Source organism: Entelurus aequoreus, linkage group LG22, assembly GCF_033978785.1.
Source record: "Entelurus aequoreus isolate RoL-2023_Sb linkage group LG22, RoL_Eaeq_v1.1, whole genome shotgun sequence".
NCBI classification, from domain to species: domain Eukaryota; kingdom Metazoa; phylum Chordata; class Actinopteri; order Syngnathiformes; family Syngnathidae; genus Entelurus; species Entelurus aequoreus.
In genome coordinates, this window is record NC_084752.1 from 9,526,342 (window position 1) to 9,549,203 (window position 22,862).

The 22,862-nt window shown below is 38.4% G+C and overlaps 1 protein-coding gene across 1 annotated transcript in view; it reads left to right on the forward strand.

The window, feature by feature from the left end:
• Positions 1-22,862, forward strand: part of LOC133639917 (uncharacterized) — a 105,956-nt gene that overhangs the window by 45,382 nt on the left and 37,712 nt on the right. The window contains exons 20-39 of the mRNA XM_062033608.1: positions 454-476; positions 563-584; positions 3,297-3,324; positions 3,401-3,479; positions 3,559-3,705; positions 3,784-3,995; positions 6,909-7,009; positions 7,091-7,209; positions 7,283-7,462; positions 9,450-9,490; positions 9,571-9,668; positions 14,559-14,581; positions 14,689-14,710; positions 14,780-14,807; positions 16,673-16,757; positions 16,835-16,981; positions 17,050-17,261; positions 17,341-17,444; positions 18,916-19,034; positions 21,265-21,420. Coding sequence (XP_061889592.1) covers positions 454-476; positions 563-584; positions 3,297-3,324; positions 3,401-3,479; positions 3,559-3,705; positions 3,784-3,995; positions 6,909-7,009; positions 7,091-7,209; positions 7,283-7,462; positions 9,450-9,490; positions 9,571-9,668; positions 14,559-14,581; positions 14,689-14,710; positions 14,780-14,807; positions 16,673-16,757; positions 16,835-16,981; positions 17,050-17,261; positions 17,341-17,444; positions 18,916-19,034; positions 21,265-21,420 — 1,946 coding nt within the window. The remainder of the gene's footprint in view (positions 1-453; positions 477-562; positions 585-3,296; positions 3,325-3,400; positions 3,480-3,558; positions 3,706-3,783; positions 3,996-6,908; positions 7,010-7,090; positions 7,210-7,282; positions 7,463-9,449; positions 9,491-9,570; positions 9,669-14,558; positions 14,582-14,688; positions 14,711-14,779; positions 14,808-16,672; positions 16,758-16,834; positions 16,982-17,049; positions 17,262-17,340; positions 17,445-18,915; positions 19,035-21,264; positions 21,421-22,862) is intronic.

Below are 22,862 nucleotides of genomic sequence, written 5' to 3' on the forward strand. Positions count from 1 at the left end.
CCACAAAGTAGAAAACACAAATTATAAATGACATATTTTCATAGCAATAGCATACAAAACCTATTTACGACTTTCTAAATAAGTTTTTACATATTGTGAGAGACCTTTTGACATGAAATAACACCCTTAGGTCACCTTTACAGTCTTTTAATCTAATATAGTAATGCTGCCTGAGACTGAGCTTTTTCATTGTCCAATTCACTCTCTGTAAAGCACCAGTTCCATTGGCAGCAAAACAGGCCCAGAGCAAAATATTACCACCACCATGCTTGACGGTAGGCATTGTGCTCCTGGGATTAAAGGCCTCACCTTTTCCCCTCCAAACATATTGCTGGGTATTGTGGCCAAACAGCTCAATTTTTGTTTCATCTGACCACATAACTTTCCTCCAGAAGGTCTTATCTTTGTCCATGTGATTTAAACTGTAGCTGAACATTTATGTTTTTATTCCAGATTGTCTGCCGAAAGAAATTCTGGTAAGATTTGCTCCATCAACACAGTGACTTTAGCTGATGAAAATCTAAATCTAAGTAAAATTGATACCATATCGTTTTATCCACAGTGCAATCTGAACATCGTCAATGGTAAGCTGTGAACTTCTTCTATTATAAATTAAACAACCCAAATGATGAGTTTCATGAAAAAACACCACAACTAGAAAAATTGTATTAACTACCTACCAGACACTAAAATGCACAGTAGCTCTACAGAATTGTTCAGGCTAACATTTGCAGCGTCACACTTTTGCGAGGCAGAACTCATAGGGTTCAACCATATTTACTCTATAATAGGACCCACGATACAATATATACAATAATACCACAACAACATTTTTTCCAGAGAAGGTTGTACAGTGGGAGTGTAATTTTTTTGTGTATTTTTTTAGAAAAATGTACTGCATATTTTGGAAGAAATATAAAATGTAAGAGACTATAGTCATATTAAAGGAGAACTGCACTCTTTTTTGTAATTTTGCCAATCGTTCGCAATTGTTATGAGAGACAATAAGACATTCTAACTCATAAATAAAAATACAAGTCAGCTTACAATGAAAACGATGTAAGGTCTCTATTTCGCCCATAAAGCCCTCTAAATAACCATCCACAAATACACAATACTGTATTTACATTTAGGTAATTATCTAAAGTGTGTTTTGAAGTCACATTTGCCACTTAGCACACCAGTTAGAGTCTCCTCACTCATCTTTGTATGAGTTAACCTGATCACTGACTGTATAACAACCCTCGCTGCCTTTCAGGTAACCATCCGTCGTTAAGGTAAAGGAGCGTGTGCGGTCAAAATAAACTGTGTGATTAACATGCGTTTATACACGATTAATGCTATAATGTTTGTGATTAATCGCATGTGTTAACACGTTAACATTGACAGTCCTAAAAATACCTTATTTTTTTTAATATAAATCGCAGTTTTTTTTCAGAATTTGGCCAGGGGTGCGATTTATACTCAGGAGCGACTTATGTGTGAAATTATTAACACATTACCGTAAAATATCAAATAATATTATTTATCTCGTTCACGTAAGAGACTAGACGTATATGTGGAGTTTGCAGAGTTGTTTAGAAGCGACACCGACAAAGAAGATTTCATGGGATTTAGCGATTAGGAGTGACAGATTGTTTGGTAAACGTATAGCATGTTCTATATGTTATAGTTATTTGAATGACTCTTACCATAATATGTTACGTTAACATACCAGACACGTTCTCAGTTGGTTATTTATGCCTCATATAACGTACACTTATTCAGCCTGTTGTTCACTATTCTTTATTTATTTTAAATTGCCTTTCAAATGTGTATTCTTGGTGTTGGCTTTTATCAATTAAATTTCCCCCAAAAATGCGACTTATACTCCAGTGCGACTTATATGTTTTTTTTCTTCTTTATCATGCATTTTCGGCCGGTGCGATTTATACTCCGAAAAATACGGTATATATTTTAGATATTTATTAGGATGCGTATTAAAGGCCTACTGAAATGAAATTTTCTTATTTAAATGGGGATAGCAGGTCCATTCTATGTGTCATACTTGATCATTTCGCGATATTGCCATATTTTTGCTGAAAGGATTTAGTAGAGAACATCGACGATAAGGTTCGCAACTTTTGGTCGCTGATAAAAAAGCCTTGCCTGTACCGGAAGTAGCGTGACGTCACAGGTTGTGGAGCTCCTCACATCTGCACATTGTTTTCAATCATGGACGCCAGCAGCGTGAGCGATTCGGACCGAGAAAGCGACGATTACCCCATTCATTTGAGCGAGGATGAAAGATTCTTGGATGAGGAAAGTGAGAGTGAAGGATTAGAGGGCAGTGGAAGCGATTTAGATAGGGAAGATGCTGTGAGAGGCGGGTGGGACCTGATATTCAGCTGGGAATGACTAAAACAGTAAATAAACACAAGACATATATATACTCTATTAGCCACAACACAACCAGGCTTATATTTAATATTCCACAAATTAATCCGCATAACAAACACCTCCCCCCTCCCGTCCATATAACCCGCCGATACAAATCAAACACCCGCACAACCCACTCAATCCCACAGACCAAAGTACCGTTCACCTCCGTAAAGTTCATACAGCACATATATTTCCCCAAAGTTACGTACGTGACATGCACATAGCGGCACGCACGGACGGGCAAGAAATCAAATGCTTGGAAGCCAAAGCTGCATACTCATGGTAGCGCGTCTGCTATCCGACTCAAAGTCCTCCTGGTTGTGTTGCTGCAGCCAGCCGCTAATACACCGCTTCCCACCTACAGCTTTCTTCTTTGCTGTCTTCATTGTTCATTAAACAAATTGCAAAAGATTCACCAACACAGATGTCCAGAATACTGTGGAATTTTGCGATGAAAACAGACGACTTAATAGCTGGCCACAATGGTGTCCCAATATGTCCGCACAATCCGTGACGTCACGCGCAAACGTCATCATACCGAGACGTTTTCAGCAGAATATTTCGCGGGAAATTTAAAATTGCACTTTACTAATCTAGCCCGGCCGTATTGGCATGTGTTGCAATGTTAAGATGTCATCATTGATATATAAACTATCAGACTGCGTGGTCAGTAGCAGTGGCTTTCAGTAGGCCTTTAAGGTAATGAATCATCATGATTATGTTTTCCAATAATAAAAGTGCCTCATTAGCACTTAGGACTATCTGCAGTTAGGTAAATAAACACTCTCAAGACTCACAATTTGAAGAAATACTTTGGAAAAACGCACCACCTGGGCACTATACAAAAATGATTTTAACTGTATGCAATTTCGCAGCTACTGAGGTCTGCAAAGGAATCAACAGGTAAAATAAATCTCATATTTGTCAATGCTGCATGCCATGTTGTTGTTGTTGTTGTGCTAACATGCTATTCTCGCAGCTCTGAGCTTCAATTGCACTTTGACACATCATCGGACGTCCCCTGCAACTTCACCTTGGAGGAATATGCTTGTGCAAAGGTAGGTGACTCTTTTTTTTTTTTTATTCTACTCTTCGCTGATTGAAGATTGACTGACCTTTTGACCCGTCTCACATCAGCTGCCAAACTTCACGGCCAATCAGCTGGCATCCCTGATGTCATGCGGTGTGCCCAACGTAAGCAAGCATTCCGTAACGCTGTGGAAGATCGTGCTCACTAATCATAACGCCGTCTTGGATCCGGCTTTGGACATCCTGGCTGATAAGGTTCATAAAACAATTCAAACAAAAGAAAAGGATCAATTAAAACAAGATAATGAGTCACAGTCGTGTGTCTTTCTGCAGCCTATAAATGAGATTGTACCGTCAATGCAAGCCATTTTGGACGTGATCGGAGAGATCCGACTGGCGATGCTGAGTGATGAACAGCTGAATAACAGCACCGTCATCGCCAAGTGGTTCTCCAGGCGCCTCGCACGCTTCCTGCCCGTGGCGTCGTCGAGTTTCCTGCGATGTCTGAGCCTCAGAAATTTCAGCTGTCAAGCATATCAACAAATGTAAGCGAAGCAGTCAAGTAAGCCCTTTATCAAATTTCAATCAGCAAGTTAGAAAAAAATACATGTATTTTACGTATTAACAGCCTGCTCTAACGTCTAAAGCAGGGATCGGCATTTCAAAATGTTGAAAGAGCCATGTTGGACCAAAAATACAAAAAAGTAATCTGTCTGGAGCCGCAAAAGACTTATATAAGTGTTATAATGATGGCAACACATGATGTAAGTGGCTAATTAGCTATATTAGCCTACTATCAACAGGACTATGTGTCGCTGGCTGACGCAAATATTCGTTGACAGAAATGTTGAAATGTAATATTTATTCTACACATTTTTACAACATTGGAAAACATTAGTAAAACTTCTCAGAGATTGAGATAACTTCTGGAAATTACTGTCTTAGAATGGCCAAAGGTATAGATGTGTGTGTTCAAGTTAAAGGAAACGGCAGGCTGTCTTCTTTTAATGGAAGCTGGGTAACGTTTGCTGTGGACTGTAACAACATGGCACACTAACAACTATCAGAAATGTAGCCAATATTACATACAGATAATGTGTCATGAAACATGGGAAAATAAACTAAATACACAGAGGACATAAGTCAGGGGTCGGCAACCCAAAATGTTGAAAGAGCCATATTGGACCAAAAATACAAAAACAAGTCTGTCTGGAGCCGCAAAAATATAAAAGCCTTATTACATACATGTGTCATGAGATATAAACCGAATTAAGAGGATTTAAAGGAAACTAAATGACCTCAAATATACCTACAAATGAGGCATAATGATGCAATATGTACATATAGCTAGCCTAAATAGCATGTTAGCATCGATTAGCTTGCAGTCATGCAGTGACCAAATCTGCCCGATTCGCAGTCCACACAAGTCAATAACATCAACAAAACTCACCTTTGTGCATTCACGCACAACATTAAAAGTTTGGTGGACAAAATGAGACAGAAAAAGAAGTGGCATAAAACACGTCCTAGAAAGTCGGAGAAAGTTATACATGTGAACAAACTACGGTGAGTTCATGGACCGCCAAAATTAGTAGGACAAAACGGCGCTCGCCAAATACTCGAATCAGTGAAGCATGTTTAATATAAACAGTGTGCTTTATAACAATTAGGGAAGTTTGTGTCATGTTTGTCCTCCTACAGATTATTAAAACAAAAAATATATTTTTTCCCCCTCATCTTTTTCCATTTTTCATACATTTTTGAAAAAGCTCCAGAGAGCCACTCGGGCGGCGCTAAATGCGGCTCTAGAGCCGCGGGTTGCCGACCCAAGACATAAGTAAAGGAAATTAAATGAGCTCAAATATACCTACAAACGAGGCATAATGATGCAATATGTACATACAGCTAGCCTAAATAGCATGTTAGCATCGATTAGCTTGCAGTCATGCAGTGACCAAATATGCCTGATTAGGACTCCATAACAAGTCAATAATATCAACAAAGCTCACCTTTGTGCATTCACGCACAGTATAAAACGTTTGGTGGACAAAATGAGACAAAGTAGGAGTGGCATAAAACACGTCTTTCTGTGGCAGCGTCGGAGAAAGTTATACATGTAAACAAACAGTTGAGTCACAGTCCACACAACGGTGAGTTCAAGGGCCGCTGAAATTAGTAGGACAAAACGGCGCTCGCCAAATACTCTCATCAGTGAAGCACAAACACAAACATATTAAACAGTGGGATTTCTAACAATTGGGAAGGTTTGTGTCATGTTTCACCTCCTACAGAAACCATATTACAACAAAAAATATATTTTTCACCCCATTTTTTTCCATTGCAATACATTTTTGAAAAAGCTCCATGGAGCCACCAGGGCGTCGTTCAAGAGCTGCATGTGGTTCTAGAGCTGCGGGTTGCTGACCCCCGGTCTAAAGATAACATACTTTGTTGACCTAACTCTAAAATAAGTTTGTATGCTAATATGCTAAGTGGCTAAGCTACCAACATACTCGTGGTGGGCTGGCTAAACATTTACATAATAAGTGATATGAATTTGTTGCTGAGTGCCAAACATTACTAACCACTGACTAAATGTCTGGTAATGTTGGTAAACAATTAAAGGAAAACTCTCAGTTAAGATGCTAAGTGGCTAAGTTCGTCAAATAGCTTACATTATAGTATCTACTAATTAGGTAATTTACATGATTTTTTTAGCTTTGAATCTTGGATGCGTGAAAACAATTATAAAATTGTAATTGTGTTTTTTCTTGCATTTGAATTTACGCTAAACTTGACATGTCAATGTGCTAACAGGTTCATGTTGTGCTAAAGGTGAGGTCTTTTAATGTTTTTGCACAGTGTATTTGGAACCTTTACGTCATAGATTTGTCTCTTGAATAATGTGAATAGCTCAATTAAAAATGCTAAATTAAAGAAGTGGCTAAGTTATTCCGATAAGCTAATGTTATGAAAGGATAATAGTGTACCTATTGTGTATATGTAAAAAATATAATACTTTCATTTTTAAAGACAAACAATCAAAAATACTAGGTAGTTGCACCAACAACCTCATGTTATGCTAATAGTTAGCGTTTTAGTAATGTGAACATTTCATGGTTACATTTGAAGGATATAATAGCTAATTGTGGCTCTTGAGTGTAAACAAGTAGACCTACCAAGTTTAAGTATTTTTTCCAATAATACTGATAATTTCAAACATCTAGAATCCTAATAGCTAAAGATGCTAAATGGGTAAATCATACCGACAAGCTACTGTGATGCTACAGGTTAGCTAGCATATTATCGTCCACTTGCAATGGAGTGAACTTTTAATGACATGCTTTAAAAGCTCAATTGGGATTTTATGTGTATTTTTCCTGGATAATTAGAGAGTTCAGTAGCAAATTAGAGTTGGTGGGAAAAACAAAGTACACTAAGTGACGTTTCAATGTCAGTTTGCAGGCGTTCGCGCAAACCTTTAACAGCGTGGACTCGTTCCTGGATCAGTTGGTTTTGGAGGAATTTATCAAGCGTTTTCTGTCTCGTCCCCACTCAGGTGCTCACGTCACTTATTTCATTTTTTTATATTTTAAAACAAATCATATGAATAATAAAAATGTTTATACATGGTGTGCAGGCCCTGGCTGTCTCTCCGGATACAATAGCAGCGCCCAGTGGTTGATGGACAACGTGGGTCCATATTCCCAGTATTGGTCTCTCCAAGAGATCCTGATGCTTAACCCAGAGTTCGACCCTGTGAGGCCAAAGTCTGTTATGACCTTCTGACCGCCAAACATCATCATAATATTGTTGTTTGTTGTGCGTTTAGCTGGAAGCGCTTCCACTTCTGACTGCAACACAGCGAGTGCAGCTGCTCTTCTTGCAGCTTCCCAGTCTTCCTGAGCAGGGTGTTATCATCAACCAACTGTTTGATCAACTGACTGAATCACCTGAGGAGCACAAGAACATCCCTGAATTTCTCGCGCGCCTTCTTGATTATCTTGACAAGGTACCGGTACCAAAATTATTTCGATACTTTTCGGTACTTTTTGGTACTTTTCTAAATAAAGGGGACCACAAAAAATGGCATTATTGGCTTTATTTTAACAAAAAATCTTACGGTACATTAAACATATGTGTTACGTGTGTACAGGGGAAGAAGACGGCACAGACAGCGGGGACGTCGTTAACTCTACATTTATTATATATTACAATAGAAATGGAGTGTGTGAACTAATCCAAAATGTGTGTGGTGTGAGACTGTGTGTAGAGATTAGCTGTAGTGTGTTACCGGTAGTGTTGAGCGAGGTGCGGAAGTCTCGGAGGGGGCAAGGCAGGCTCTGAGGTCTGTGGGCAGGCGTGAGGTCAAGGGCAGGGGCGAGGCGTCAAAGTCCCTGTCCAGGCGGGAGGTCGAGATCCAAGCGGCAGCCAGGCAACCCGAGGGAATACAGGGAGACGAGACATACATCTTGTGACGCGGATACGGAGAAAGGCTGCTGGAAACGACAAGGGAACACGAGACAAATGAACACGGAGGGGGAGAAAACGCAGAGGGAGAAAACACAGAGAGAGTGTCGGCTTACTGGAACAGATTGCTACGTTCTGGCCCGGAATCCAGGTTTGCACTGGCTTAAGAAGGCAGGAAGCTCATTAACGACAGGTGTGTTCAGTGCTGATTGAGCCGATTGAATGCAGCCGCTTGCTGCAGCAGGAGTGGCGCGCGCCAGCGCGCTCTTGGAGGTGCGCCCAGCGCGGTGCACAAATAAATGCGCACTGGGGTGCGCCCACGCCGTGACAATATGTTTGTTATTACAATTTTGTCCTTAAATAAAATAGTGAACATACAAGACACCTTGTCTTTTATTAGTAAGTAAACAAACAAAGGCTCCTAATTTAGCTGCTGATGTATGCAGTAACATATTGTGTCATTTTTAATTCTATTATTTTGTCAACATTATTAAGGACAAGTGGTAGCAAATGAATTATTAATCTAGTTGTTCATTTACTGTTAATATCTGCTTACTTTCCCTTTTCTAACATGTTCTATCTACACTTCTGTTAAAATGTAATAATCACTTAATCTTCTGTTGTTTGATAATTTACATTAGTTTTGGATTATACACAAATGTAGGTATCAATCCGATACCAACTCGTTACAGAATCATACAATAGTCACATTCAAAATCGTCATGTGTCCAAAGACATTTTTACTGAGTTTATAAACATAATGTAAATTTTAAAAAAAACTAAAGAAGATGTTGTGATGCCAAAAAATATCGACCTAATCATAGTATCGACTCGATACGCTCCTGTACTTGGTATCATTACAGTGGATGTCAGGTGTAGATCCACCAATGGCGTTTGTTTACTTTGTGACGCCGATGAGCTACGGTGTGTAGTGAAGCATGTTTAGCTATTCCTCGTCCTGCAGTGATAATGATACTTGTAAGAAACTTACTTTATTTGTCGCCATGGAGGCCAGGATTAGTGATTTAGAAGTAGCCAAAACACTGCCGACTGGGGCTGGACTTTAGCCGCTAGCTACGTTATGGTGGAGGAGGGAGTTGTGACGACACAGTTTCAAAAGGGGGCGAACTGTGTCACGCCCACATGCCAGCTAGTCATGTCTTAAAGCACCTCTTCCGATGGGCGTTTCAGTGTTATAACTTCACCTTTATCGTTAGTTTTTAAGCCAAAATGCGTCCGTTTTCCCTTTTCTGTCTACACACTGTGTCTGCTTGTAAGTACTCTGTGATTGTGCGCTGCCGAAGATGCTCGTCTGTTCGTAAACCAGCAATGTCACGACGTGACGACAACGGGAATGCGGGGGGGCGGACCGGTACTTTTCAGAGGCGGTATAGTACCGAATATGATTCATTAGTTATCGCGGTACTCTACTAATACCACTATACCGTACAACCCTACAAGGTACTAATCAATTTATAGTTTGAACACACAGTAGATTCTCGTCAGTAACCAAGTTTTCTTCTCCCTAGGATTCCAATGGAAACTTTTCCTGTTCCTCATACAAAACACTGTGAGTTCACACCTGATGTGCTTTGTCTCACTTAAAATGAGTTGTAGGAATGTCATGTTCATGCCTTAATGATGCTACAGATTTGCCAGACTGGACTTGGCTGTGGTGAAAGTTCCACTCAATGTGGCGTCAATCATCACGGACAGAAAGAGGGAGCTGTCCAAACTCATCCCCCCTGGTGAGGTGCAAACCAGATCTGTTAAAACACACCCCGCTACACCGCAAATTATTTGCCACTTGCCAAGATTCTATTTCTAGAAATGTCCCTACTTTTAAGAGCTATTTGCTTATTTGTAGCCATTGACCAATCATATAATTTTTGCATGAATAATTATATTCTGTCTATTCTAGTCCGAAAATGTTAGAATTGAGACAATAACTATTTAAATACGATATTTAGTTTTTTCTCCACATAGAAAATCTTGTTTAAAGATTCTGCAAATACCCGAGGATCAACGTTCCCTGCAATTGCGCACTGCTCAAGCGTCCTCTGCGCACGGCAAATCTATGCCACGCACAAAATCAAATAAAAAAATAAGCGCATAACAATTTTCGACACACGGACACGACAGAGAAAACCGTTTTCGTCATCATTGTTCAAATATTGTAACGTCTGTCGAGACGCTTTGAGGACATGAATTCCATCCATCACGTTACTGAGTAAAACTCATTAATGTCGGCCATAAACACATCACCAAAACATTAGTAAAAAAAATGATATCTAGCAAAAGTGGTCATTTTCTGCAGTACAAACCAGACCAAAAGCAACTTTGTTATATCAACAGCAGCCGCTCGCTCTTTCTCACTTGCGCCAACACATGCACATATGGCTCTTAGCCAGTGATGCGTTTACAGCCACACAAAAAGTCGGACAACTCCAACACCACACATAAAGTGTCATTCCAGGTCGTTACACTATGATTTACCAATCAAATGTGTGCTTATTCTAGTGTCATTTATTAGGAATCTTAATTTATAAATATTAATCATGAAATGCTGTTAGTATATTAAATAAATACTGATAAAAATATATTTTTTGCAAACAGGAAGTTGCAGGAATGTACACATGATCCCCTGCTTACATCTCATTGTGCAACATGTGAATGTTTTAATGGGAACTAAATGCAATGTCTGAAAGGGGTACAAATGATTTCCAAAGCAGGACCTTCACCCAGACAAACAATACAAGTACACAGTTCATGAAAAACAATATTTGTTGTTATTGTCATTGTAAGTGGGCCTAAACACTTATATTAGAAATGGAAATGACTGCTGTCATTTGATTATTTGAATGTTGTCTGTCTATCTGTGTTGGCCCTGCGATGAGGTGGGGACTTGTCCAGGGTGTACCCCGCCTTCCGCCCGAATGCAGCTGAGATAGGCTCCAGCGACCCCGAAAGGGACAAGCGGTAGAAAATGGATGGATGGATGGAGATTGAACTTGTTATTTAGTCAGGTTTGGGACAGGTGTGCTGCTGGTGTAGCCACTGATGTTGCTCACATGGGCTCCACTGAATGCTCAGGGAGTTTTTGCGTTTGCTCACACACATGAAAAATTAGAGGGAACATTGCCGAGGATGCTTTATTTAAAGGAGAACTGCACTTTTTTTGGAATTTTTCCTATTGTTGACCATCTTTATGAGAGACAAAAAGACAAAAGGTTTTGGTTTGTTTTGCATTCTAACATGTAAACATCGGGTCGTTCTTGGTGGCTAGCAGTGCAGCTAATGGAGCAATCAAATCTACCTCTAAATAACTTTAAAAATGCATTCAAAAACCGGCAACAATACTTCATTTACGTTCTATAACCTGTGTAATAACCAAGCTGTAGTGATATTGTTATTGTAAGAGCAAACACAGAGGAACTGTTTTGCTAGCGTAGTAACACATCGGCGTGCTTCGGTATTAGCCATAAAAGCTAATTACGGAAAGAGATAAGCTACCTTCTGGGTCAGCATCTGAATGGATTTTGAGTTTGTAATGCACAACACAATGCGATACGACACCAAACTGTACTGAGTGAAAAATGTGAACAATGATATTACAGTATCTGTAAAGTATTAGCCCACATTTCATGTTTCGTTTGTACACAGCTAGCCAGACAGCATATGTACTGTAGTTGTACTAACACGCATGACGTGCTGTGTGTATCATGATCGATATAAAGTGACTCACTCGATGGACAGTTGTGCGTTTGGTCCAGCTGGCTGGGGACGTTTTTTTTCTGGTGTATTTGGGTAAGCACGCCATTTATGTCGAAATAGCATTATCTTCAAATTCCACATTTTGCAGCTTCGAGTCACGCCGACCTCACTCTCTCGGCTTTCATCTGCTCCAACGTCTCACTCTTCCTTTGTGCTGGCTTCTAGAAGCAGTAGTTCATCCTCTGTATATTCGGCTTCAAAAAGATAAGGTTGTGAATCCTTAATTGTCCGAAAATAGTCTGCATTGATTACTACACAGAAGTAGGAACACATATTTGTTGCCGGAGTCGAAGTGCACCGCTATGGAAACGGAAATAAATGCTCCAAAGAAAATGTATTAAATATCAAAATATGCTAAATATTGAACATATTACATAATGTTATGAACGTGTCTGTTACTACATATATAGAGACTATATAGAGACTTGGAGCGTGTATATAAAATGTTGGAGGGTTTTGAAGTTCTTTTTGGATGGCTTTGAAGGCTACAACGGTAACTTCATTAGCCACATCTTCTAAGCATTTTTTATCATCTTAAAAAATATTTTTTTTAAAAGACATGTGTTCTCGTCTCTCATATAGGTTGTGAACGATAGGCAAAATTCCAAAAAAAGGTGCAGTTCGCCTTTATCTAAGAATTGCAAGCTGAATAATGCCTTTTTTCTGGAATAATTTTTTTTTATCTTACAAGTCCTGATAATTCTTAGATATACAAATTTTTTTTTTTATTATTATTTTTATTATTATTATTATTTTATTTTATTTTTTTTAATTTTAAACACCATAAAAAAGACACAAGATAGACTTACCATTAATGCATCGACCCAAGAAAACCCTCCCTCAAATTTTAATTTCGGATGTTTTATCAAGTAAAATTATCTGTATCTACACAGCTAGGTAATTTCACCAGTTTTTAGTATTTTTTCTTTAAATCTAGTCTTTCTATCTTAGCTCTTTTGTGCAATTTAATTGCTGCCTCTTTACCCACAAAAGTTGTGATTCTGAACTATTTCGGCACAATCTGATGAGATCTAATACAAGAACCATGGAATAATTTTGGATTTGGTTAAAAAAATATTTATTGTGGTTGTCGTTGCAAGTCCAAAATAATTCATGATACTCTGGCCAAATTGTATGGTAGAATAGATCAAATAAACCCAGATTTGTCTCTCAAAAGTTTTTTTGTTTTGATTTTTACAACACATAAACTGTACATCAAACTAATGATATTTAAAAAGTTAAAAGAGACATACATATTATAGTACCAAATCGGAAAAAGTAACATGTAAAATTAAAAATTCTAAGTTACCAAATACCGTTTTAATGAAAGGGAGAGAGAGAGGCAGAGGAGGTGGCCAAACAGGCCTCCACAAGGCCTGGGCCGTAACAGACATACAACTGGAAATACAATACAAAGATAAATTACTGTAGTGTAAAGATACTTTATTTACATTGTAAAACATTTTTAAAATGATTGTTCATTTAGACATAAAGTTTCACATCTAAAAGTATCCATACCTTTTTCATCATAAACAAATACTGTATTTATGACCATATTTAGATCAAGAGGAAATATAAGTCAGGAAGTAGCAGTCAAGTTGTAAAGTTGTCAAGGTAACACTTTAGTATGAGGAACATCAATCCATCCATTTTCTACCGCTTGTCCCTTTTGGGGTCGCAGGGGGTGCTGGAGCCTATCTCAGCTGCATTCGGGCGGAAGGCGTGGTACACCCTGGACAAGTCGCCACCTCATCGCAGGGCCAACACAGATAGACAGACAACATTCACACTCACATTCACACACTAGGGTCAATTTAGGGAACATATTCACCATTAATTAGTTTCTTATTAACATGCAAATTAGTAACAAATTGGCTCTTAATTAGTCATTATTAAGTACTTATTAATGCCTTATTCTGCATGGCCCTAACCCTCTAACCCAGAGGTCCCCAAACTACGGCCCGCGGGCCAGATACGGCCCCCCAGCGTCCAAAATCCGGCCCGCGGGAAGTCCCAAGTTAAAAAAAATCAATAAAATTTTTTGTATTTATTTATTTATTTTTGTATTATTATTTTTTTTTTTTAAATTTGTCCTTACTAGTCCTTTTTCTACCGTCTCCTAGCCACTCAGGCAAATTATATTGTCTAAAAATGCATTTTACCATCGATAACATGACATGCAGCAAGTGCGCTCTTTAAGTCAATTAGTGCGTGAGGAATATATGAATACATATATATATACACACATATACATATATACACATATACACACATACATATATATATATATACATATATACACATACATATGGACATATACATAGACATATACATATATACACACACATATATACACGTTTACATATACATATATACACACACACACATGTACATATAATATATATATATATATATATATATATATATATATATATATATATATATATATATATATATATATATATATATATATATATATATATATATATATATATATATATATATATATATAGCACAGCCCCCAGCCAAATTGTTTTACCCCAATGCGGCCCCGGAGTCAAAAAGTTTGGGGACCACTGCTCTAACCCTAACCCCAACCCTAGCCAAATAACTCTAAATGAAGTCTTTGTTACTTACAATATGTTCCCCTTGTGCCCAAATAACTCTTAATTAAGTCTTTGTTACTTAGAATATTTTCCCCATACTAAAGTGTCACCCATGCAAATATAAATTATGTTTGGGACAATGAAATGGTCCAAGTTTCCAGGATTCTTAAGAACTGTGTAAAAGACCGTGTTTCAAGAATTGGCTGCTACTCAAAAGTCTGTAACAGTTTGTTCATAATAATTTGTGTTTGTTTGCAGGTTGCATCATATACAGCAGCGAGGTGATGATCCATAATATCCCTTTTTTTTTTAATGATTGGTACAGACTTTACGGCAGTGTAACTTTTGCGACTAAACGTATTCTCTTTCTCTCTCTCCCTCCGATCAGTGCAACGTGACCTCATCCAATGGTAAGTGCTCTTAGATTCACCTGTAAAATAATGCTTCATTGTCACTCACTCATGTGTTGCTGTTCACAGAGACGGAGATTTGTATGGGAGTCGACAGGTGAGTGTGGTTCTGACACAGGTGCCATGGCTCAGGCCAGTTAAGAGGGGGGAACAGACAATACCAGAAGTCAGATGATTGCCACATGGGGTTCTTAATACAAGAGCTACAGTAAAGCAACATGGAGGAAATAAAATGTAAAAAAAATCCCAGTGAATCAGTCCAGGTGGGTGAGTGGTTAGCGTGTTGTCTCACTTTCAAAACGAGAAATCACACATCTCCCTGCATAGTCAAGTCCAGTCAATTGACAGTTGTCTGTTTGGACAAGCTGGCCGGCAAAGTTTTTTTCCCAGTTGATTTTGGGTAAGCACGCCGTTTATTATCGGCATAGCTTGGCTCCAAGCTCCCCACTTGCAGCGTCAAGTCATGCTGGTCCTGACTCTCTCAGCTTCCGTCTGCCGCAACAGTTGGAATTGGGGGGTTAAATCACCAAATGATTCCCGAGCGCGGCGCACGCTGCTGCTCACTGCTCCCTTTACCTCTTTAACTTCACCCTCTCTTCGTGCTCGCTTCTATAAGCAGCATGTCATCCTCTGTACATTCAGGTTCAAAAAGATAAAGTTGTGAATTTTCATTTGTCCAAAAATAACTGTCTTCCTTGTCTCTTACCAAGTCTGCCATGATTAGAACACACATGTGTTTTTTTTCTCCGGAAGTAGGAACACACGTTTTGTTGCTGGAAGTCGAAAGTGCGTTGCTATGGAAACAGAAGTAAATGCGCTAAAGAAATAAGTTATGGTAATGTTAAAATGACCTAAAACATGGTAAATATTGTACATATTACATATTGATTGTGTCTGTTACTACATTATAGGGGTGTGGGAAAAAATCGATTCAAATTCGAATCGCGATTCTCACGTTGTGCGATTCAGAATCGATTCTCTTTTTTTTTTAAATTGTTTTTTTTTTATTTTTATTATGAATTTTTTTTTATTTTTATTTTTGGAATTAATCAATCCAACAAAACAATACACAGCAATACCATAACAATGCAATCCAATTCCACAACCAAACCCGACCCAGCAACACTCAGAACTGCACTAAACAGAGCAATTGAGAGGAGACACAAACACGACACAGAACAAACCAAAAGTAGTGAAACAAAAATGAATATTATCAACAACAGTATCAATATTAGTGACAATTTCAACATAGCAGTGATTAAAAATCCCTCATTGACATTATCATTAGACATTTAGTTTATGAGATGCGATGCAAGTGTAAGCCACTGTGACACTATTGTTAATTTTTTGTAATTTTTTTTTTATTAATGTTTGTAATGATAATATCAATGAAGGATTTTTAATCACTGCTATGTTGAAATTTTTTACTAATATTGATACTGTTGTTGATAATATTCATTTTTGTCTCACTACTTTTAGAATGTTCCGTGTCGTGTTTGTGTGTCCTCAATTGCTCTGAATTGCTCTGTTTATTGCTATTCTGAATGTTGCTGGGTCGGGTTTGGTTTTGAAATTGTATTGCATTATTATGGTATTGTTGTGTATTGTTTTCATTTTAAAAAAATTTAAAAAAAAAAATTGTTTTTCAATCGAGAATCGTGTTGAATTGAAAAAAAATAGTTTTTGAATCAAATCGTGACCCCAAAAATCGATTTTGAATCGAATCGTGGGACACCCAAAGATTCACAACCATACTACATTATATATACACTTGCAATTTGTATATAAAACATTGATGAAGGGTTTTGAAGTTATCCTGAGGGCTTTGAAGGCTGCAATGGAGACTCCCAGTAGCTGCATCCAGCAAGTGGAATGAGGCAAAAACAAACCCACTGTCAAAAGAATATAATTCATGTAATTCCAAACATTTTATTATAGGCTTATATATATTTTTTCAAACAGCACAGCGCTCCAGCTCCACCTGGACAACAACACGTTGGAGGGACGTTTTTGTGACTTTGCAGTGGAGGAATTTGCATGTGCATCGGTAACCTTTCTGCATTTGTTTAGGAATGTTTGAGTGTGTGACCGCCGTTCACCTTCTTTGCTCTTTTGACCACACAGCTCGCGTCGCTAACAGCCCAGGATCTGGCCATGATATTAAATTGTAACCGCTCGGCCAACGCCAGCGGCTCCACGCCCATCTGGAAGCTCCTTCTCTCCAAGACCTCTCATGTGCTCAATCAGTCTCTGGAGCTTCTCGCCAACATGGTAGCACAATCGGAATTGTTTTGATTACTGATCAGAACAAGGTGTCTCAGGTGTGTTTCTTTGTGCAGACGTATGATCCCCAAAATCCTGCGTCATCCGTGATTTTGGACGCTATTGGAGAAGTCCGTTTGAACTTCTTCCCCGATTCCTTCGTTAACGATCCTGCCTTCATCCAGCTCTGGTTCAACCGCACGCTGCGCCCATTTCTACCCGCAGTCTCCTCTAACTTCCTGTCATGTCTTATAACCAAGAATTTAACCTGCAACACCTACCAACAAATGTAAGACATTGTCCTCACATCTGGTACACCCTGTTCATTATACTCAACCGACCCCTTGTGGACAATCTCCTGACCTTAGTGTGCAGACGCTGAGTCTTGTGGAGCCAGACATGAGCATCACCGTACAAGCAAGAGTCCTAAGTCACTTCATTAAGGTCTTCCTAACCCGTAATGACACGGCTGGTGAGTACGAGGTCTTGGCTTTTACCTAACACTAAGTAATGCAGTGGATGATGCATGAACCGTACGACAGGAAGTAAAACTCTTTAAAGGCCTACTGAAATGAAATGTTCTTATTGAAACGGGGATAGCAGGTCCATTCTACGTGTCATACTTGATCATTTCGCGATATTGCCATATTTTTGCTGAAAGGATTTAGTAGAGAACATCGACGATAAAGTTCGCAACTTTTGGTCGCTGATAAAAAAGCCTTGCCTGAAGTAGCGTGACGTCACAGGTTGAAGAGCTCCTCACATCTGCACATTGTTTACACCAGCAGCGAGAGCGATTCGGACCGAGAAAGCGACGAATAACCCATTAATTTGAGCGAAGATGAAAGATTTGTGGATGAGGAAAGTGAGAGTGAAGGATTAGAGTGCAGTACAGGACGCCAAGGTGTATCTTTTTTCGCTCTGACCGTAACTTAGGTACAAGCTGGCTCATTGGATTCCACACTTTCTCCTTTTTCTATTGTGGATCACGGATTTGTATTTTAAACCACCTCGGATACTATATCCTCTTGAAAATGAGAGTCGAGAACGCCAAATGGACATTCACAGTGACTTTTATCTCCACGACAATACATCGGTGAAGCACTTTAGCTTCGGAGCTAACGTGATAGCATCGTGCTTAACTGCGGATAGAAACAGAAGAAACATGCCCCTGACTGGAAGGATAGACAGAAGATCAACAATACTACTATTACTTCTACTATCAGGAGACACCGAACCAAATCCTGGACCTGTAACCACACGGTTAATGCTGTCCAGCCTGGCGAAGCCTAGCAATGCTGTTGCTAACGACGCCATTGAAGCTAACTTAGCTACGGGACCTCGACAGAGCTATGCTAAAAACATTAGCTCTCCACCTACGCCAGCCCTCATCTGCTCATCACGACCCGTGCTAACCTGCGTTCCAGCGATCGAGGGCGCGACGAAGGACTTCACCCGATCATCGGTGCGGTCGGCGGCTAGCGTCGGATAGCGGGTCTGCTATCCAAGTCAAAGTCCTCCTGGTTGTGTTGCTGCAGCCAGCCGCTAATACACCGATCCCACCTACAGCTTTCTTCTTTGCAGTCTCCATTGTTCATTAAACAAATTGCAAAAGATTCACCAACACAGATGTCCAGAATACTGTGGAATTTTGCGATGAAAACAGACGCTGTTTGTATCGGGACACAATGGTGTCCCAATACTTCCGTTCAATCCGTGACGTCACGCGCAAACGTCATCATACCGAGACGTTTTCAGCCGGATATTTCCCGGGAAATTTAAAATTGCACTTTATAAGTTAACCCGGCCGTATTGGCATGTGTTGCAATGTTAAGATTTCATCATTGATATATAAACTATCAGACTGCGTGGTCGGTAGTAGTGGCTTTCAGTAGGCCTTTAATCATATGCATTTGTAATGTTTCTGTGCCTTTTTGGTCTAGATCCCAGTTGTAGCTCACACAGCGACAACAGTGGTGAATGGTTACAGCAGAACTTGGGAGCATTCTCCCACTTGGTGCTCTTCAGCGAACTGCAGATGCTCCACTCCAACTTTACACCGGTACTTTCCAGACCGACAGAAGTTTTTTTTTTCATTCCCGAAAACCGGTGTGAACAGATTGAGGATTTTGTTTTGTGTCCAAATCTAATGCAGTGTGTCTTAAACATTCCCTCGAGGGACGCCCAAAAATATCTGTTTCTCATCTCTGGTCCGTATGGGCCGCCGCTGTTCTCAGATGTAATACATTTTTCCACCACTTGTGGTGCTCAAATAGACAGAGGAAGTCTAGGGCTAAAGTCATGGAAGTTTCTTAGGCACAAAAAATATGACTAATAAATTAGTTTTTTCCTTTTAGCACAAAAAAAAAAAAGTCCCTTCTTATCCAGTATATTTGGTTAGTATTTATTGTTTTAATCAGCCTGACCTAAGCCTATGGTTTGTTTTAAAGAAATAATAATTTTTGAGATTGACACATGGTTTTATATCATTTGACAAGGTTGTAAACCATATGTAGGTTACCGTATTTTTCGGAGTATAAGTCGCTCCGGAGTATAAGTCGCACCGGCCAAAAATGCATAATAAAGAAGGAAAAAAACATATATAAGTCGCATTTTTTGGGGAAATGTATTTGATAAAACCCAACACCAAGAATAGACATTTGAAAGGCAATTTAAGATAAATAAAGAATAGTGAACAACAGGCTGAATAAGTGTACGTTATATGAGGCATAAATAACCAACTGAGAAGGTGCCTGGTATGTTAACGTAACATATTATGGTAAGAGTCATTCAAATAACTATAACATATAGAACATGCTATACGTTTACCAAACAACCTGTCACTCCTAATCGCTAAATCCCACGAAATCTTATACGTCTAGTCTCTTACGTGAATGAGCTAAATAATATTATTTGATATTTTACGGTAATGTGTTAGTAATTTCACACATAAGTCGCTCCTGAGTATAAGTCGCACCTATGAAAAACACTGCGACTTATAGTCCGAAAAATACGGTAGATATTATTATTCAATACGATTAAAATTAAGAGTAACATTACTAATTCAAGTGGTAATATTTGAGTGGGCCCCGGGCTGCTCTCTGGGGGATAAGTTGGGCCCTGAGGTCAAAAAGGGTTAAGAACCCCTAAACTGGTGGATGATTGAAATATGACTTCATTAAATGACATGTAAAATAAGTTATACAATTGTCAGTTAAACAATTCAATTGTGAAATGTAATCTTAGATATTTATATTGAAACATATTATTAATTATATATTTAATGTTACATGTATTTCATGGTCGATCTACAGTATATACATTGGTATCAAATTAAAATCAATTTAATCCATGTTGGTCACCTCCCACACCACAACTTTAACATGCTTTTTAAAAAGAAAAACAAACTTTTAGATAGAAAATATTGTATGTAAAACAATACAATAGTACGTAGTACAAACGACTACAGTAGTTTTATGAAGAAATATAACAATAATGTACTGCATTGACCTTGGAGAGTGGACTTGTATCTCCTTCTTGCTACTTCCCCGTCAAACACACCATCAGCAGCGATACATGTCCACCGTTTACAAATTATTGGCAATACTACGATCAAATCGGCTACACCTCATTCATGTTTTTTGATTATTTATCTATTTAATTCAATGACTTGAATCATCGGCTTCTTCCCAACACCGTCCTTTACACCCACTTTCCTCCTTCGAGCAGTTGGAAAACAAAGTCATGTTAATATCCAAAGTTATTGCTAGCCAGTCGGACAGCGGATGTATAGGGCGGAATTTACCGGCTTCACTTTGATAGTCGCTATGCCAACTCGCGGTGTGGAGGCTCATAACCCACATTTTTACTCACGTTATAAAGCATAACATCTAGCTGAGAGGCACTCGCATCCCAAGGTTCCACTGTATTTCATGGCCTCATTATTTATTGAATAACATTTTTCAAATAATGTAATTATTGAATTGCTTTATGCGTTATTGCATTTAAAAGTGTTTTAAAAACCATGACATTTATATATATATATATATATATATATATATATATATATATATATATATATATATATATATATATATATATATATATATATATATATATATATATATATATACACACATATATATATATATACACACATATATATATATATATTTATTTATTTTTTTCATTTAATCCATTGAGTCATGTTTTATTGCCTATTTAATTTGGCAAACATAAAATATAATGTATATATATGGTAAACATTTGTGTGCCCTTGTGCCTGTATACAGATGGAAGCCTTACCATACCTAACGATCCGACAGTTAGCTGATGTGGCCTCCTCGCCCGGTCAGCTGGTTAGCCCTGCTATGGTTGACATCTTGATGCAGCATGTTCCTGACCACTTCCTGGCCAACTTCTTTGATGATTTCTCTCCTTCTATCACGGTGGGTGTGTGAGGAGGACTTAACTTATACTGTATATCTGGGGTGTCAAACTCATTTAAGATCGGGGGCCACATGGAGAAAAATCTACTCCCAAGTGGGCCGGGCTGGTAAAATCACGGCACGATAACGTAAAAATAAAGACAACTTCAGATTATTTTCTTTGTTTAAAAAAAGAACAAGCACATTCTGAAATTGTACAAATTATAATGTTGTTTTTTTACACTTACACTTAATAGTATTCTATCTTTATTTATTTATATTTTCTGAATAAATTATATGATAATGTTCATCAATCAACTCATTGGTGTTAATTTTCAATCCATCAATATAAAACAAATTATATCAAAGTCAAATTACAGTATGTTATTTATGTGGTTCGATCATTTTCCTCGACTGATGTACCGTATTTTTCGGAGTATAAGTCGCACCGGCCGAAAATGCATAATAGAGAAGGGTAAAAACATATATAAGTCGCATTTTTTGGGGAAATTTATTTGATAAAACCCAACACCAAGAATAGACATTTCAAAGGCAATTTAAAATAAATAAAGAATAGTGAACAACAGGCTGAATAAGTGTACGTTATATGAGGCATAAATAACCGACTGAGAACGTGCCTGGTATGTTAACGTAACATATTATGGTAAGAGTCATTCAAATAACTATAACATATAGAACATGCTATACGTTTACCAAACAATCTGTCACTCCTAATCGCTAAATCCCACGAAATCTTATACGTCTAGTCTCTTACGTGAATGAGCTAAATAATATTATTTTATATTTTACGCTAATGTGTTAATAATTTCACACATAAGTCGTTCCTGAGTATAAGTCGCACCCCCGGCCAAACTGTGAAAAAAACTGTGACTTATAGTCCGAAAAATACGGTACGTATGTAGCATCATCTACAAAGAGTTGCTATTGCGACATCCAGTGGACACATTTAGAACAGCTGGTTCTTTCATTAAAAAATTTAAGGTTAATTTTTGTACTTAGCATACTCATCCCGCGGGCTGGATGAAACCTGTTCGTGGGCCTATTCCAGCCCTCGGGCCGTACGTTTGACACCTCTGCTGTATATGTGGTTCTCAATTCTTTTCTGACAGAATTCTTGAGGTGAATTGAATGGAAATATTGTTGAGAAGCTGGTCATATGAATTCATTTATTTGTATGTGTGAAGTTTGTTGACTAGCACTTGCTCCAGACGAAGAGCTAATTCTACTTAAGGATGTACAGTATATCCTCATTAGTATGTATACTTCAGGGGTGTCAAACGTAAGGCCCGCGGGCCGGATCAGGCCTGTGAACAGGTTTTATCCGCCCTGTGGGATGAGTTTGCTAAGTATAAAATAGCCCAAATTTTTGAATGAAAGAAACTGCTGTTGTAAATGTGTCCAGTAGATGTCGCAATAGCAATTCTTTGTATCTATGTAGATTA